Source organism: Ischnura elegans, chromosome X, assembly GCF_921293095.1.
Source record: "Ischnura elegans chromosome X, ioIscEleg1.1, whole genome shotgun sequence".
NCBI classification, from domain to species: domain Eukaryota; kingdom Metazoa; phylum Arthropoda; class Insecta; order Odonata; family Coenagrionidae; genus Ischnura; species Ischnura elegans.
The window spans coordinates 103,102,086-103,120,235 of record NC_060259.1 but is presented as its reverse complement, the minus strand read 5'-3'; the positions used below and the strand labels follow the sequence as shown (position 1 = coordinate 103,120,235).

At 40.6% G+C, this 18,150-nt stretch overlaps 1 protein-coding gene across 1 annotated transcript in view; it reads left to right on the top strand.

Annotated features, from left to right (window-relative positions):
* LOC124171652 (mitochondrial carnitine/acylcarnitine carrier protein-like) overlaps positions 1–18,150 on the top strand; it is a 64,517-nt gene that overhangs the window by 38,054 nt on the left and 8,313 nt on the right. Inside the window, exon 5 of the mRNA XM_046550875.1 lies at positions 15,997–16,179. Within this exon, the coding sequence (XP_046406831.1) occupies positions 15,997–16,179 (183 nt within the window). The remainder of the gene's footprint in view (positions 1–15,996; positions 16,180–18,150) is intronic.

Sequence of the window (18,150 nt, the reverse complement as noted above, 5' to 3'; positions counted from 1 at the left end):
AACCAACGTAAGGTTTATGTGGGAGGAGACCCGTGGTTCACTTGAATATATCGTAAGTATGACGGTGCGGGAGTTAATAGATGCTGGCCTAACAAGATGTTGTGTATAATTTATATTGGAAACCGAGATCCTGAAATTAAGATAAGAATCGGTTACAAGCGCTCAGCTCAGGGTTTGGAGGAGGATAGGAGTGGTGCAGTGGATGAGAAAAAAAATAGCTACAGTGAACGCCAAGTGATCTCCAAAATCCGTATCACATGATGGATACTGGTTACACGAAGTATATAAGCTAATAAAATACGGATTATATAGAAGAGATTAAGGTGTAGGGTATTTTTCCGTGATAAAGATTTCTTAAAAGGTGTTATTATGTAGGAGATGAAAACATTCTACCTCCAACTGCACATGTTTTAAACAAAGTTTAGTTATAAAAATTATCAGTTAGATCAAACATTTAAAAAATCAGTTGTTTCAGAAACGCAATCGTTTTCATTTATTGTTGAATGTCGGCGAGATCGTTCCGCTAGTTCAGAGAAAACCGTCAATAACCCTGTTGCCGGGGGTTGGTTCAAAATCCCGGCGGAGGTGAGGGGACGCCGAAATATTGTCCGCTTGAAAAAAACCTCTTAGGCCTAGGCTTTGCTATATCGGAATTTGATGGCATCGGAATTTGCTATATCGGAATTTGAATCATTATAGCTTCCACCGGCTTGGACTAGTGTATTTTAAAAATGAGCCAGGATTCGATGATATCTCCTGTCAGATTGCATGTTATGACGTGTGAAACAGATACTGGAAAGGTGTCGCGCCTCGGAGCCACGCTGTACTAATTTTTCTGGCTGCGGAACGTAGTTTCCGAATGTCATCAATAACAGGCACTTAGTTACTTTCACAATATATTTTTCTATAATTCCGACCGGTGTCGGCTGTTACAGCTTTATCAAGTACAGAAAATATATATTATATATAAAATATGTATAATTTATAAAATATTTATATATTTTGTGTACATGATAATGGTGTATCATCCGAAACCGGTGTATTTTTAATATGGAGCCCTTCCACCACGCATAAGTTTCAAGTTTCGATTTAATTTAGTTTCCACATTTTATGTTGCAATGGACCGATTCATTTTTTTGTATATCACTGAAGAGGGTAATTGAACATGAGAGGTGGTGCTCCAATTTTAATCAAAGAGTCATCTATAAGAAACCTTAATGAAAGTCATATTAGGGGATGATCAGCGAGTGGCATGTTCCATGATTTGGGTGCGGGGTCTGATTTTTTTTCGGAATTTAGGTTGTCTGTTTCGCATTGGCCTCCTGCACTGCATGGTATCGCCAAGTTGCACCCGAGACAAATATTAGTAGCTGCTACTTATTTACTCCTCTAAATCCTTCGTCAACGACAAAATTGATCCCCTTCTTTTTCTGATAGATCATTCTTCCTCTGCCTTCTCTTGGCGGAACAAATTCCCTGAGAAATCGTTGTACCGTCCGGCAATATGTTAAACGCGTGCAAGGGTAGTTTTGGAAGTGAATATAATGCTCCTTAGTCGGATCCGTCGGACTTCTTATGACTGTTTTGGTTGGCTTTTATTAACGGGGCGTGTAATTCTTTACTTGTTATACTTTGTGCTACCGTATTCACGAGATCGAATTTTAACACTTTGCACACAGATGGCAAGAATTCTCATTTTTTCCCGAGCGTTCGATGGAAGATTCTCGTCATGTAGTCGCGTCAACGTTAACAATTTTAAAGCATTTTTTACATTTGGTATTTGGTATTAGCATTTCAATTCTTGCTTATTACTTGCAATGAATGGACGTATCCTAATTTTTCATTTGGTAAAGTTATATTTTAAACATAAGGTTTTTTAACCAAAGGCAGTTCGCCCAAAGTGGCACATTAATTAATCTCAACACCTCTACCTTGTACGTCGTTCCTCTTCTTCTAAATGATCCGGTGCGCAATGTGTTGTGCCAGGGATGGATGCTGTGCATGCAGAATCAATATCGTGTGTCGGTCGAGTCTTGGGAGAACCTTTGCCCACCCACCCCCAACTGTCAACTGTTTTTATCGCAATTTCTGCCTAAAGTATTTTTTCCTTAAATTTCCTAAGGTAAAAAAGAAGTTGTTTAAGATTTTTTTTGCAGGAAATTGGATAGCCGGACTTAAGGCCTGCCTGGGCTGTACAAACATTAGCCGCGGCTCAGACGTTAACTATTTATGAACAAGACGTCTTTGTGTCCCAAAAAATGAATCCAGTTTGTCTTTGTCGTATAATCGCTGGTTCTGAAGAGACGAGTCTCGGTTATCGATTTCTGTTCTCTGCTTGGGCAAGCGTTGAAAAGGAACGTCGTAGACTTATGGAGCGTACGAGTGGGAAGATAACAATAGGAAATGAAAGATATGAAGGACTTCATGTCAATTTTATGTTGACGGATCACTGCTTCGTGTTGTCTTTTGTTGTACTTTCAGCGCGTGGGAAGAAGGAATTTTTGTTCTTATCACATCGCCTGTGTGCGTCTCGCATTTTATCGCGTCAGCTAGCTCTAGAGGGTTGAAATAGCATCTCCTGGTTAACAATAAAACTTGTGTGATTTAAAATTTTCAAGGAATTAGAGTGTAGCATGTGATGCCAATTTCCCTTACCGTTCTCTGGTCTTCCAAATGTGCTCTTTTGACTCACTACTCCCGCTCCGGTCCGTACGTTGCGCTCCACCGTAACAATAAAGACTTGATATTTATTATTTTATTGTAATGTTGCGGTGTGCTTGACTTCACATCATTGGGCCCCGTGTTCTCCTTCTCGTTGTCGTGCATTTATTTTCTTAGGAGAGGTCACTTAGATCATGCAGACTGGATATACTATATACTCTAGATTATACGTTAGGATCCGTATCTTAGTATAAGTAAGTGATTTGTTTCCTTCCGTTTGAGATTTTACGAAGTGGTTACTCTACGTTATTAGTATGTAATTTTCTTGGTAGGATATGTTATATGGGAGTAGAATATTAAAATATGATTGCTCGCATTGGAATATCAATTGGTTTGGCACTCGCATTCGCTGTATTTTATAATTGAAATACTTTCACTAGAAATTTTTGTCATTAATATGAATTTTGAAGCCTACATAGCAATGAAATAAGTTAACGATCTCATAACTTATTTAGTTCATTTAGTCCAGAATTCCCACCAATCGTAATCGCGGTTAAACAGACTTTCCGTGAGGAAATCATATTCTGAAGCCCGTTATGCACCGCGTTTTCTCTACTGTCTAGCACAATGCGTTGATCAGTGGGTCTGAAGTTTTTATATTTCAGAAGTCTAAATTTTAAGAAGTGTTCACGTCTATTTTAAAATGCATAGGCTTAAGTTTAGACGTATGGCCGGCAAATTGACGTCCTGCACCCAGAAAAATACGTTAAATTTTAGCGTAAAAGTCGTCAGCATCGATTTTGTTGTAGAGGTAGTTTAAGTATAGGTCGCGGGAGGCGGAAGCACTGCTGTCGGATTTTACGCTATTAATTGAATGAAATATATTTTAGTGCACCAAAGCCTTTCCTATAATTGCACCAAACCATTCCTTCTAATTAAAATCGAGCATGACCATTATACAAGAAAGAAGCATCTATTTAACACATCAATGCACCGATTGAAAGCTGTTGAAAGCTCCCCCTATCACATGGGAGTAAAAATTCTCAACTGTATGTTGGGAAAACTCAATTCGAATGACGGCGTACTTTCAAAAGATGCATTTACTAAAATAAAGACAATGTAAATTGAAAAAAAAGCTATTATAGTGTGAATGAATTTTTGAATGAAGGCTACTTATTTTTCCAATTTATGTAATATTTTTAATGTATATCCTTAATGTAGGTTTTTATATATTGCATTTGTGCTTTTTCTGCATGACTACGACGAGATATCAACTTATTTGTAACTGGTAATGATGCTATTAACCGTAAATGTTGTGTGTCAATATATAATTATTATTATTATTATTAATGGTGCGGTCCAACGAACGCTACCAATGCTCCGGAGGGCCTCCAGCGAACTCCCAAGCGGCCCTTAATTCGCTTCGGGTTAACACTAGAATGACTGGGGGCTGTTAACTGGCGTTCGCGTTTTTCTTTCGCGCACCATTTCGTTATGTTCCGATGAGGTACGCTGAGATTTTTTGACTTTTAATATTTTGGAACAAATATGTGAAAATGAAGTTTTTTGGGGGAAAAAAATTCGTGTCATTCGAGAAATGTCAGCTTTTACCTAGCATGGCCGCGAGCGGTAAATTGACCGTTTTTGTGTCTTTTGATACCGTAATTGAGCTCTCTTTGCCGATCCTTGGTGTCAAGTTCGTCAAATATCATAGAGTGCACTTTGCTACACATGAATACCACTCAAGTTTGACTCTATGTATTTAAAATAGTTTTTACGTATGATTTTACAGTTTATGTGAAGGAGAGAGACATAAGCAAAACCAAGGTATGTTGCGTCGTATAGAGTCGCTACCAAGCCTACTAAGCATTCTATGAACAGTGATGAAAATTCATTTAATTAAAATTCATTATTGCGTTCGTGCGTAGCTGCTGACAGCCAAGCCAGGCGCCGCCGCACCACCGCTTCTCCTGTGCGCCGCGTTGCATACGGGGCTGCCCGTGAGCGCCCGGGGAATACCCTTTCGGCGACGTGTTACAACTTGCATGCCGGTCATTGTCTCGTCATAGATGCTGCAGTCACCTATTCCCGTAGTACAGTCCACACTGTGGTCATCCGATTCACCAGAACTGGTGATATTCACCTAGATCCTCCAATATAAACTATATATTTTGAACAAATTCGGTGAAAACTTTTTTGTGCTCAGTTGAGTAGAAGGATGAAATTTATGCCGTACCTGCTAAAGAAGCCATAGATATAACTCTAGATTTGCTCAGAAAATCATCCGTCAATGACGACTTAGTGAGTGACTTCAAAAAACTATTATCAGTGTGCATGGACCAAAATTATTTTCAATTCAATCACCAATTTTATAGACAAAACCACGGCCTCTCTATGGGCTCTCCCCTCTCGCCTATCCTAGCTGATATCTTTATGGATAACCTTGAAAGTAAACTGTTCAGCTCTCATCACCCTCTTTTAAAAAACTTGTGCTACTACTTTAGATACGTGGATGATATTGTTTGCTTATGGACCGGTAGCAAGAGACAACTGGCCTCCTTCCTTGGGCTACTCAATTCCCTCCACCGATCCATAAATTTTACAACTGAACTCGGAGGTGACTCAATCCACTTCCTAGATCTTACGATTTCCCTCATAGAAGGCAAACATGACTTCTCAATCTACCGGAAAAGTACCTTTACGGATGTACTTATCCCCGCAGACTCAAACCATCCTTACTCCCACAAGATTGCAGGCATTAACTCTATGCTTAACAGACTCCTTTGTATACCAATGACTGATTCAAGTTTCAACCAGGAACTTAATATTATTAAATCGATATGTTCTAATAACGGCTATCATGATGACCTCATCCATAAATTACTGGCTAAAAAAACCCGAATAAGAGTATCGCCCGCCCTAACCAGTTTGCTGCCGGTCCCCAAAGCAGAACCTAAACGGTGGTGCAAATTACCTTTCCTTGGCCCCCTGTCTTACAGTGTTCACAACCTCATACCCAAAGACAAATACAGAGTGTGTTTTTACTCCCCGACCTCCCTTGGTAAAGTGATTTTTAACTCCAAGGACAAAGTGAATCCTGAAGACAAAAGTGGTGTCTATGCCCTGACATGCGACGAGTGCAACGGTGTGTACGTTGGTCAAACGGGCCGCAAGTTTAAAACTCGTGTCGATGAACACAAAAGAAGTGCTCGTTTGAAAGACTCCATTTCCCATTTTTCTAAACACCTGTCCGAATCCGGCCACAACAGTGATTTTAATATTAAAATTTTACATGTACATGACAAAAGTGTAAAACTGGATATTTTAGAAATTTTAGAAATCACCAAATGCACTCTTGCACGTAACATCGAAATTTTTAATGATATGACTGTATTCAAATGTTCTAACTTTTTATCTACTGTTTTAAAATCTGACTTCTTCCTTGACAATCCTTCCTCCTCCCCTTCTCATTAACCTCGTTACCACCTGACTTTTATCTGCCTGCCCCCACCCCACCTCCCCAAGCTTTTATACTTTTTGTTTTGAACCTCCTATCCAACCAACAATGCCCAACCAACAATGCTCAATGCTGCTCCTCATTTAGTTCCCCCCCCCCTCCCTCTTCCCTCACACTATTGTTGGATAAATAAGGCTGGATGTTGTATGCTTCTCTCAGTCTTGATAATGACGTTGTAACGTTGAAACTAGTAGACTGCAAAAATATAAGGTTGTGGAATAGTACTGTGTTTTTTATTTAACCATGATGAAATTTATGTCAAATGTGACAAAGCATAAGCAATTTTCATTGATTATGGCAGTTGAAATTTTCACCGGTTGAGGCACAAGGTGTGAGTTGTTTTTTCTTCCCCGAAATTAATGCGATCTGCACTCAGAGGCATTTCTGGTGATTGTTGCCAGTGTCATGTAAACGATCATGGATATTTCCAACCACCTCCCTGTCAACTTGTTTGCTTTTATGCAGTCTTGCTGTCCTGTGATCATCGCCTCTTCTGATGGTTTCCTTCAATATTCCTCTGCCCTGCACGTTCCATAGATATTTTCTACAACGCGCTCAGTGAACGTATTTGAATATATATTTCTGGGTCGATCGGCTCTCCCTTTGTCAGTCTCATCATCCCATCACGCTTGTTCTCTTGAAGACCACAAACTCAAAGGATCGGTAAAACGAAATACATAACAACACATTCCAAAAGCGTTCTTTTCTATCTCCTTGTGATTCACACACGCATCCAATTCCACAATTTTGGTCACTTTATCTAAGCGCTGTCTCTCTTGTTGTCTCGTAGTCTACCGTAGCGTTCTTAATTCCTTGATCTTTTGGGTTTTCACCACATTCATTGTCATAGGGTGATGGCAGTTTCACCTGGATTCCACTAGGTGTCTTTTGAAGTGCCGATTTTGGGCTTCTGGCCCAGAAAAATCCCACGTTTTTTTAAATTTACATGTGCACCATTAATCTTTTTTGATGCCCCAGGAAAATTATTTCATTTTAACACTGATGTGTGTCTCCCAAATACATGTGTGAACGCCGTGAACATAATCAGAAAATTTGAAAACGTGCTAAGAGAGTAAAGAAATACATACCTTGAAACCAAATTTGCTTCATTTTAATGCTGTCTCTCTTGATTTCTTTTTTCTGCTATATGTTTTTAACCAAGAAAACTGCAGAAAATAATGTGTTTTGAAATGCTACTTGGATTTTAAAACACATCAGACATTATTTTTTAACTATCCAAGTGAGACAAATTTTTAATTTACGAAGTGTAACTAATATTTTTTTGAAAATTTCAATTTTTTCCTAGCGTCTAACCGTAAAACATAATCAGAACACTTGTAAACTCGCCAGGTAAAAATAAGGAGGGGAAATGAATGAAGGAGCGCAAGAAAAGGGTGAACGGTCCATTGACCGCTAGTGGTTATTATAGGTATGCAGCTTACCCCAGTCATTCTAGTGTTAAGCTATGACATCACGGCAAACGTCATATACTCACTCCGCCTCGCTCCAGACGCTCCAATGAAAACTTGGGTCAGGGAAGGAGCGAGCAGGAGCGAGTCATTTGTTGGAGGAAATTCGAAGAAAGTGCACTTTTGCAATGGAGAGATTACTTACTTTGCAGTTTTTGGATGCTGAATCTGGACGATTTTTTCCCTTAAAGGCGACTTCGGAAGTAGCGGAGAGGGTGCACACAGATAGGATAAATGCAGCTGTGTTTAAAAAATATCTAGCAAGCAGTATCTCTCCGTAGACATTCTCCTATTTCCCCCAAAAGAAATTCAAATGTCTCGAGATTCTGCCTTCATGTTCACATGGCAACAGAAAAATTATTTCGAGCATATAGGATGAGAAACTTGTAAGAACTTCCCGCGACACATCAACTCGTGTCACAAATTAAAATGTGGGAAAAATTAGGATATAAAAATAATTATAATGGATATTGATGGCTCGATTTCAAAATTTTAAAGATTCCGATCCCGATTCTGATATTTCGATTCCGATTCTACCGATACCGATTCCATCGATTCTGACGCCATAGGCTCCAAGAAAAATATCACTTATATCTACAAGGGAGAGCCCTGAGTATAGTCGTATCCACAGTTATAATAAAGATTAAATACTCTGTAGATGAATCATGTAATATTTGGCCCTTTCAAATTCTCAAGCAGAAAAACCAACATGCTCATGCTCAGCCAGCAGGTTTTGATGTATCCATGTTACAGTATTACTTCCTGCAGAAAATTGCCTTTTGCTACACACTTGTGTGACTGGGCAAGTACTTTCCTACCAAAATTGCAAGATTTCGGAGACTGGAATTTTTATTAAAAACTTATCATCGATCTTTATGGATCTTGAGTCCTCATGGAACTCAAGTGACTAAGCGAATGGACTAAAGAACTTATCTTTAGTTTTGTAGAGCCAAAAATCTTTACTTTTCACGTCCTTTAATCAACCTGAAAAACTCTGTTTTTTTTTAAGTTCAAGAAAGAAACTAAACGCTACAAATGAATATCACATCGGACGAACGCAGTAATACAAAAGACAAGATGCCTTGTGGTGTGAAAACTCCCCTTTCCGCGCGACTCACCTCGGCGAAGCTGGAAAGGGAAAAAGGGTATCGGTTGTTGCCTTTCGAGGAAACAGTTTATTTTCCTCTCTCTTAAGCATGCCGACTTAATCTCTTCACTTTACTTCAATACTCGAGCCATATTTCTTATGCGTGGCATGGTTCCGAAAAATATCCAACCCTTAGTATTTTCACTCGAGTAATGCGTTAAATGGTCAAGTCGATCTATACATAACCCTTTTTAACACCCTCAGTTTAGTGTTTTAAGTCAATGAAGACGATTATCCATGCTTTAAATGACGATTTTCAAGACTGAAGTTCAAAAAAACTTGAAAAATCGGTCTCAGTTACCGAGCCCCAGAGTTCCGCGGTGAGTAGCTCAGCCTTGACGCGCGATTGAAAAATCGCTCTTATTTCCTTCGTCGCAAACGTTTTTTTCCAAGATTTCTACTTAGTACTCTTTAGAAATCCCTTCTTTATATTGTGGTTCAAAATTTCCGAGATATACTTTTTGGTAAACGAAAGATAATGTCTACTTTATGTCAAATTTCAAGTGAAAAACGGGTCGACCATTTTGCGTTGTAAATTTACAGACAGATGAAAGCCAAAATCTTCAAAAGTCATTGGAAGTATAGGTAAAGCACCAGGTGAAAGGAATATTGCGTTTTTTATTCCATAAAAATCATACCAACGCAACACCACCTGGATAAATTAAAAAAATGTCGAGGATTTACGAGATCGCGCGTGGTTTTGAAAAGTTGGTCATGTTTATTGGCCACTGTATCATCACTAAAGGGTCGTATTTATCTAAAATGGCATATAAATCTATATCTGGTTATGATTTATGAGTATTTACGCTAAGTTTCAAGTCCCTATTCCCAAAAAGGTGATTTTGGACTTTATTCCAGCTTTTTCTGATTTCGGACCGGTGTGTGCCGGGTCGGAAGACGATCAGCCGCCGCGGCTGGCGTAAAGGTATTCGGCGCCCACTTCGACAACTATAGAGTATACAGCAAGCTGAAACTACCAGGCCAAGGAATTAGAAAGACTTATCGGCTTTAAAAACTGTATTACTACATGAGTTTCATGATAGAGCTTCCTGTCGGCAGATTGCTGGACCTACTAGCCTCGAAAGCTCTGCAACCGTAACTTACTCGACTCGACATTTGTAATGCTACTCGAAACGCTCGAGTCCACCGACTCGACTCGAACTTTCAAGTACTTTCCCATACCTAGAAGATAATGTATTTTGTTATTAGGATTACGCGGCGCGAAAATTCAAATGACTGTTGGAAACGCGGTCGTAATTAAATTTGTGGTTTGAAGTACTACTGGAATCGGAATCGATTTTTCATCTTGGCAAGTACTCATTTTCGATTCCGGTTCTTGGCTGAGAATCGAGGAATCGAACCGACCCATCACTAGTAATGGATAAATGTTTTATAATAGTCGTTAGCCATAATACAGCACACTCCCAATTATCCGGGCTAATGATGGCGAGAGACGGCACGAATAATCGGAAAACACAGATAACCCAAACTTTCACTTAAATGTCTTGTAATGCTCATAATTTATGTAAAACAAAAAATATATTAGTATTTATGCAGTTATTCTGTTATTTAAGAGTGCTTCCCGGACTAATCAAGAGCTTTCTTTGCCAGTTCGCGATCTTTTTAGTGGCGATAACATGGTTGAATTTAGTATTATTAATGCTCCATGTCCTTTCCCTTGGGCTACAACCTTGTCGCGGTGGAAAGGCTTGCGCGTTCCTATGACCCCTAGAGCTGCACTGGCGGGATTAATTCTAAATTATTCCCGGTAGGGCCACCCATGCCAGATAGGTCGAAGGGTAGGAGTCAGACGAAAGGTAGTCCACGTGATGGTGTCACGTGAAAAACACTGTTGGAATGGAAGTCGGAAACCCTACCAACTATCTCTTCCCTGAAAACATGGAGTACAACCAAATGAGCCTCGGAATCTCATCGCCCGGGACCCGTCCGCAAAGGGTGGGTGTCGGCCACGGCAGCGAGGTCGGCAAGGTCCTCGGGGTCGCCAACATGCGAAATCCTTGCAGAGACTTATCATCATCATCATTATCATCAGCAGCAGCAATGAAGAAAGAAGAAAAGACCAAGAAGATGGAAAAGAAGAAGTCGGCTATTAATGTAGGGACGTGGAATGTGAGGACTATGATGAGGGCGGGGAAGTTAGAAAATATCAAATGGGAAATGGATAAAGGGAGGATAGATATCTTAGGATTATGCGAGGTAAGGTGGAGGGAATGCGGGGACTATTGGAGTGATGGGTATAGGGTTATATATAGTGGAGGGGAAGAGAGCCAGCAAGGGGTAGCTTTAGTATTAAACGGGAAGATGGGTAAGCGTGTGGTAGGTATAGATCAGGTAAGCGATAGGATTCTGATGGTAGAAATTGAGGCGCGGCCCACCAACCTTGTGGTGGTCCAAGTTTACATGCCCACTAGCAATCATAGGGAAGAAGTAGATGAGGTGTATGAACAGCTCGAGGAAATAACTAGAGACACACCGGGTAAGAAAAATCTGGTAGTGATGGGGGACGGGAATGCCTCAGTCGGAGAAGGGAGGGATGGGCACGAAATAGGAGATTTTGGTCTAGGAATACGAAACGACTGGGGAGAGAAAGCAGCAGAATTTTGTAGGAGAAACAAATTATTCATCACAAACACGTGGTTCAATCATCATAAAGGGCGAAGGTACACATGGAAAAGTCCAGGGGATGTGGGGAGATATCAAATAGACTACATTATGGTAAGACAGAGGTTTAGGAATAGTGTGAAAAACTCGCGCACCTTCCCCGCAGCGGATGCGGAGTCGGACCACAATCTAGTGCTCATGAAATGTAACGTAAGATTCAAAAGACTTATGAAAGTTAGGAAGGTGAAGTAATGGAACGTAGAAGCCCTGAAGGGGAGTATGAGGAGAGAATATCAGGAACTAGTGGACATTAGTATACGGGAGATTGAAAGTACTAAGACTGTTGAGGAAAGATGGGATAATATTACAACGGGAATAGTGAAAGCGGCGGAGAAGTCAATTGGTTACGTTGACAGTAGAAGGATAAAGAAGCCGTGGATAACGGAGAACATGATAAGGGAAATGGAGGAGAGGAGGAAGTGGAAGAACGTGGACACAGAACAGGGAAAAAGAATGTATAGGGAACTGAATAATCGATTACGACGTGAAACTAAGAGGGCAAGGGAGGCTTGGTGGAAAAGACAGTGTGAGGAAATGGAAAAGTTCCAGAAGGATGGAGAAGTAGGCGCGTTGTACGCCAAAGTTAAGTCACTATCGGGCGGCAAAAGAGGACAAGCCATGTCTAAAATTAAGGCTAAAGATGGGAGGATGCTAACCGAGCGAGCAGAGGTACAGAGTAGATGGAAGGAATATGTGGAGGACCTGTATGACGGAATGAACAGACCAGAGAGATTGACTCTAGAGGAGGAAAGTGCAGTGGAGGATGATAATCTTGGACCGGAGATTTTAGATTCGGAAATAGAGAGAGTACTTCGTGATATGAAGGCTAGGAAAGCAGTAGGCGTGGACAATATCCCGTGTGAGCTTCTGAAGAATCTAGGGAAGGAAGGTAAGAAAAGGTTTTTTGAACTAGTGCGCAGGATCTATGAGGAGGGATGTTGGCCGGAAGATTTCGTGAAGACGGTTTTAATTCCGCTTCCGAAAAAGAAGAAAGCTGTAGAATGCCGAGATTATAGGACTATCAGCCTAATATCGCATGCGGCGAAAGTGGTGCTGAGGATATTGAACAGACGAATGGAGGCGAGGGCAAACGAGTATTTGGGCGAAGATCAATTTGGTTTCAGAAAAGGGAAGTCAACTCGTGATGCAATAGCAATAATGAGGTCCCTCGTCGAGAGGAACCTAGAATATGACCAGGACGTATATGCGTGTTTTGTGGATTTTGAAAAAGCGTTTGATAGGGTGAACTGGGTAAAGTTAATGGATATTCTCAAGAGAATAGGTGTAGATTGGAGGGATAGACGACTGATTCGTAATCTGTATATGGCCCAGACTGCGCAAGTGAGGGTAGCGGACGGAGAATCTGGGTGGGCAAGCATTGGCCGAGGTGTGAGGCAAGGCTGTCCTCTATCGCCGCTGCTCTTTAACGTGTACGCTGAAGAGATGGTAAGGGAAGCGTGGGATGAGTTAGAAGCTGGAATAAAAGTGGGAGGAATGATGTTCAAATCAGTGAGATTCGCGGATGATCAGGTGCTGATTAGCCAGTCAGCGAGGGGGCTTCAGGCTCTAGTGGATGCGTTATACGAACGTTGCGAGGAGTGTGGGATGAGGATTAATCACAAGAAAACTAAGGTTATGCGGTTTTGTAAAGCATCACGAGCGAGGAATTTGAGACTTAAGATAAAGGTGGGTGGTGAAAAACTTGAGCAGGTTGAGCAATTTAACTATTTAGGCAGTACGTTAGAGGAAAACGGATACAGTAGTAAGGACATCAGGAAGAGAATTGCATTAGCGAAGGAGGCGTTCATAAACAGGAAGGAGCTTCTGAGAGGATCGTTATGTAAGAGTTTAAAGGAAAGGTTAGTGAAGAGTTTGATTTGGAGTGTAGCTCTCTACGGTGCGGAAACGTGGACACTGAGGAAAGAAGACGAGAGAAGATTGGAGGCATTCGAGATGTGGGTATGGAGAAGAATGGAGAGGGTGAAATGGACGGAGAGGAAACGGAACGACGAAGTGCTGGATATGTTTGGCGAGGAGAGGCAGCTTTTAGATGAGATACGGAGGAGACAGATGGTATGGATGGAGTTAGTGCTTAGCGGTGAGGGGATGTTGAAAATGGTGTTAGAGGGTAGAATGTTAGGGAAACGAGGGAGGGGAAGGAAAAGAATAGGATTTTTAGATAGATTGAAAGAGAGTAGGCCTTCCTTTGAGTTAAAGAAGGCAGTGCTGGAAGGAAAGGGAGGCTCCCAGATCACTTCTTGAGTACTCCACGGAGACCTACCTTAATCGGTAGAATACTATAATAATAAAAATGCTCCATGTAAGTCCTGGTTTTGAAAACCACAAATCCGTGGCTGTGTGATCACGGATATGGAAAAGTGGTACAAAAAACGTCGAAAACTACACTGTCAGGCACCACGCCAAGTAGTCGCGTCTCACACAAGTAGCCTGCCCTCGTTCATTTCTTCCATTTTGACTTTGCTCTTGACTGGACTGAAAAGAAATGCTCTTAATGAATGTAATGTCTGTGGACCAGTGCTCTGGAGCACTTCCATCGGAAGCATCATGGAATGTACATAGCGTACCCCCCCTAAATGAGTTCCAACATTTGCCAAACGCAGCATTTTGGGAAACACTCACTCAACTCAACACCTCCCGCTGAGCTCAATGCAGAATTTTATATAAACAAGTGGAAGAGAGATTTCTCCTCTACTGAATCATATCAGTCGTGTTGTGGGGGTTCTGCAATTTTTTTATAAATTTATCTAAGCAGTTCCAAGAAAGTTTTTACTATTTATCTTTATTCATCCACGGCGAGGATTGGCCCTCGCGGATGCTGTATACAACACATTTATGAAAACATTCAATACAACGAAACATACAAAACATGTACATTGGATTAAAACATTAGAAACACATACATTACAAAGATTACATTTAAATTTACATTTAAAATAAAAGAGAAGAAAAGTCCAGCTCAAAATACTCATGAATTGAGTACAGTGGATAATTGCACAGCCACTTTTCCAGCACATTTTTCAGTCTAGTGATGCTCACTGATCTGGCTTTGCTGGGTAATTTATTAAATAATTTTACTCCCAAATTGTCAGACTGGTTGTTGGTCTTAAACAGCCTACAGTAATTAGTATTTAGGCTATTTTTAGCCCTAGTGTCATGAGAGTGGATGGTGGATCGAATGGGGTAGGTATCTAAGTTATCTTTAATGTGCATAATGCTGCGAAACACAAAGAGGCTGTAGATGGTGAGGATATGAAAGTTTTTAAAAATTGGCCTGCAGTGGTCACGGGGCCCAGCACCACTCAGAATCCTCACTGCTTTTTTTTGCAGTTTTAGAATTTCTTTGGTTTCTTTTGCATGTCCCCAGAGTCGTACACCATAGGCAAGAATACTATGAAAAAAAGCAAAATAGGCTAATCTCATGTACTTTACATTGATACAGGTTTTAAGTTTCCTCAATAAGTACAAAACCCTAGAGAGTTTTTTGCTGACTAGGAAAACATGTGAATTCCATGTCAATTTAGCGTCAATATTGAAGCCTAGAAGCCTGACAGGATCATTGTTTAGCTCAGTACTTTTAAGACAGCATGTAAGATGTTGTGTCTTACCATTGTTCAGAAAGAGATTATTGGCTGTAAACCAGAGTTGAGATTCTTCTATTGCCTTTTTTGTAAGAAGTCTGACTTGGCTAGGAGTATTGCATTTCTGCACCAGAGTGGTGTCATCTGCATATATCATGCAGTCCATAGAAAGATTGTAAGGTAGGTCATTGATTAGAATAAGGAACAAGAGAGGACCAAGGACGGACCCCTGAGGAACTCCATGTTTCACTGGAAGAAAATCGGATTGGTTACAATTTACTTGTACCATCTGCTTTCGATCAGTGAGGTAAGAGGTCATGAATTTCAGCTCACTGTTATGAAAGCCGTAGTATTGGAGTTTTTGCAGGAGGGTAGCATGATTGACGCAGTCAAAGGCAGAGGTTAAATCACAAAGTGTGAGTGAGACACATTGCTTGTCTTCAAATGCCCTTGATAAATTTTTTACCACTGACTCAACTGCCAATTCAGTGGATTTCCCCGGGCGAAATCCAAACTGGGAAGGGGTGAAGAGATTGTGTTTCTCAAAGTGTACTAGAATTTGTGTATAGGCAATAGTTTCTATTATTTTAGCGATCACTGATATAATGGTGATGGGCCTATAGCTGTTGGGAAGAGTAGTGTCTCCTTTTTTGAAGACAGGTATGACCTTAGAATATTTTAAGGAGTCTTTTATCAGTTCCTAGCCTCAAATTGTATTTTAAATTCTATGTTTGGAGTATTATATAGAATGTCTTTTGGAAAATATCTTTTCTCCCATTCCTGGGCATGGGTTTGTGCAATTTTTTTCTGGAATACTGTGGCCTGCTTTGTTATAAGTCGTCAGTTGTTCACAGTTCTATCTCATTTGTGATACTATGATTTGGATTTTTGCTGATATATTTTCATTTGATATTATTTCAGATGTTCCTGCTAGTGGAATGTATTTCATGACTTATGAATACATAAAAGTGAAACTTACTCCTGCAGACCAAGACAAAGGAAATTTGGGTCTGTTTCAAACAATATTTGCAGGTGGAATGGCAGGGATTTTCAACTGGTTGGTGGCTATCCCTGCAGATGTTCTGAAGAGCAGACTGCAAACAGGTAATTATCTACCTGATTATTATTTCCAAGCTGAATAGATATGAGAGTATTTCACATCAATTGTTATTTGTGTTTAACATTTAATTGTGCTATAAAAATAAAAAGTAAAGTTATTCATTTATCATTGGAACTGAGCCCTTTTTAGAAAAATTGGCATTTAAGTGGCTCAGGAAATTGCTGGCTAACATAAATGGGAACATTTCCTCCATTTTCATAGCCTCCAGTTTTTTCTTTGGTAAATAAATTAGCGAATGCTCTAGGGTCTATTGAGGGTCAATCAAGGGAAAACCAAATTAAATAACAAAGGTGTTTGTCACAACTACACTAGAAAGTTTGAAAAAGTGAAACAATATTTTATCTAGAACTTGACAGTATAAAAGAAAACAAAGACATAATAAGAACACAGGGTTCCCACTCAACCGTGAAAACCTTAAAACCGTGAATTAGCCGTGAATTTCGTCTGCCGTGAAAAAACGTGGAAAAAGCCGTGAATTTCGTCCTAAAACCTTAAAAATCTCTCAATCTTGATAATAATACCTTCCCAGAAATTTTCAACTTCGTTCGCAGCGAGCGCACTTCTATTCATTGTGGCGAGCATCGTCGCATGGGTCAGAAAAGCGTGGGAACGAATGTTGCCTGAAGAAAAAAAAACATCTTTCCCCAGCGCAGACCTTTTCTCTCCCCCTTCCTGAAATATGACACCACTTCTCATCAGCTTGTTTACTTTCCTCGACGTGTTTAAGTGAAAAACTATTGCCATTTTAGGCAGCAGGTGAAGCGTGCGTGCCAATCAATCGCCGGGTGCACTTCTGCCGTGTCCGCGAGATCGCCTGCTTTACCCTGGGTTCGGCTCCATTCAAGTTAGAGCTTGATCAACTTACAAAATTTTTGTGTGATTGATTACAATTTACCTAAATTTTAACCAGAGGCGGATCCAGGATTTCTTTCTGGGGAGTGGGGGAGCACAAGCAAAGCCGCATCCAGAATTTTGTTCTGTGGGGGGGCACAAGGATACTTAATGATACAAAACGAGTGCAATGATAATGTGACCGTATTCAAAATCTTGCATATTTTTTAAGTGTCTGGGGGGTATGTGCCCCCGTGCCCCTCCCTAGATCCGCCTATGATTGTAACGTTAAAGCCTCAATGCCGTCGCGATATAAACTGCTACAAAGTCGTTCCATTTTTCCCAGAGCAACGGTATGAAGGGAACATGATTTGCCCCTGATTAGAGAGATCGATTCAGTTTTGGTTTCAGAGTATTACGATAGCAGAGAAAAGAAGTCATTACACTGCCGCTTTCAAAAGAAAAGTTATACGGTGAAACCTCGATCTATCGTTCCCGTGTTGATCGTTCGCTGTTTTGGTCCCAAATAAAGTTTCTTATAGACCATGTAATTTTTTTCCGCATCTATCGTTCCCCGAAGCATCGTTTCTCGCATTGATCGTTTGAAGATCGCGGTTCTGATGCATAATTTTCCCGCATCCATCGTTTGACGAAAATGAGACGAAATAAATACAATGTGTCATTTATGGCTAATAACAACAAGCACATAGTTGGAATCTTCCCCAAGAGATGGAACTACCACTGGGAGAAGCTCAGTGCCGTGGGAAAGTAACATTAGCGCATTTCCCAAGATCCGTTATCCCCCTCCATTCGGCATTCGCCTCCCCCCTTCTGATGCTTTCCTCCTCTTCAAAATAAAAAAAAAGGTCCCAGCTCGCGCAGGGATTGTATTAGGAAGACTTTAGCTTCGAAAAAAATATCAAGTTACACGAGAACAATAGAAACGTGTTTCGCGCTCCCCCCTCTTCTCACCCACTGACCTTTTTCAGCCTAACTCCTTCAAAGTTCCCAGTTCCTGGGGGTCAACTGCTGCATGAGTCACCTATTAGCCCAAAAAGTATCTAACAATGATATTCAGCAATTGCTATTATGCTTTTATTAGATTGAAACGTTAGTAATTTGCA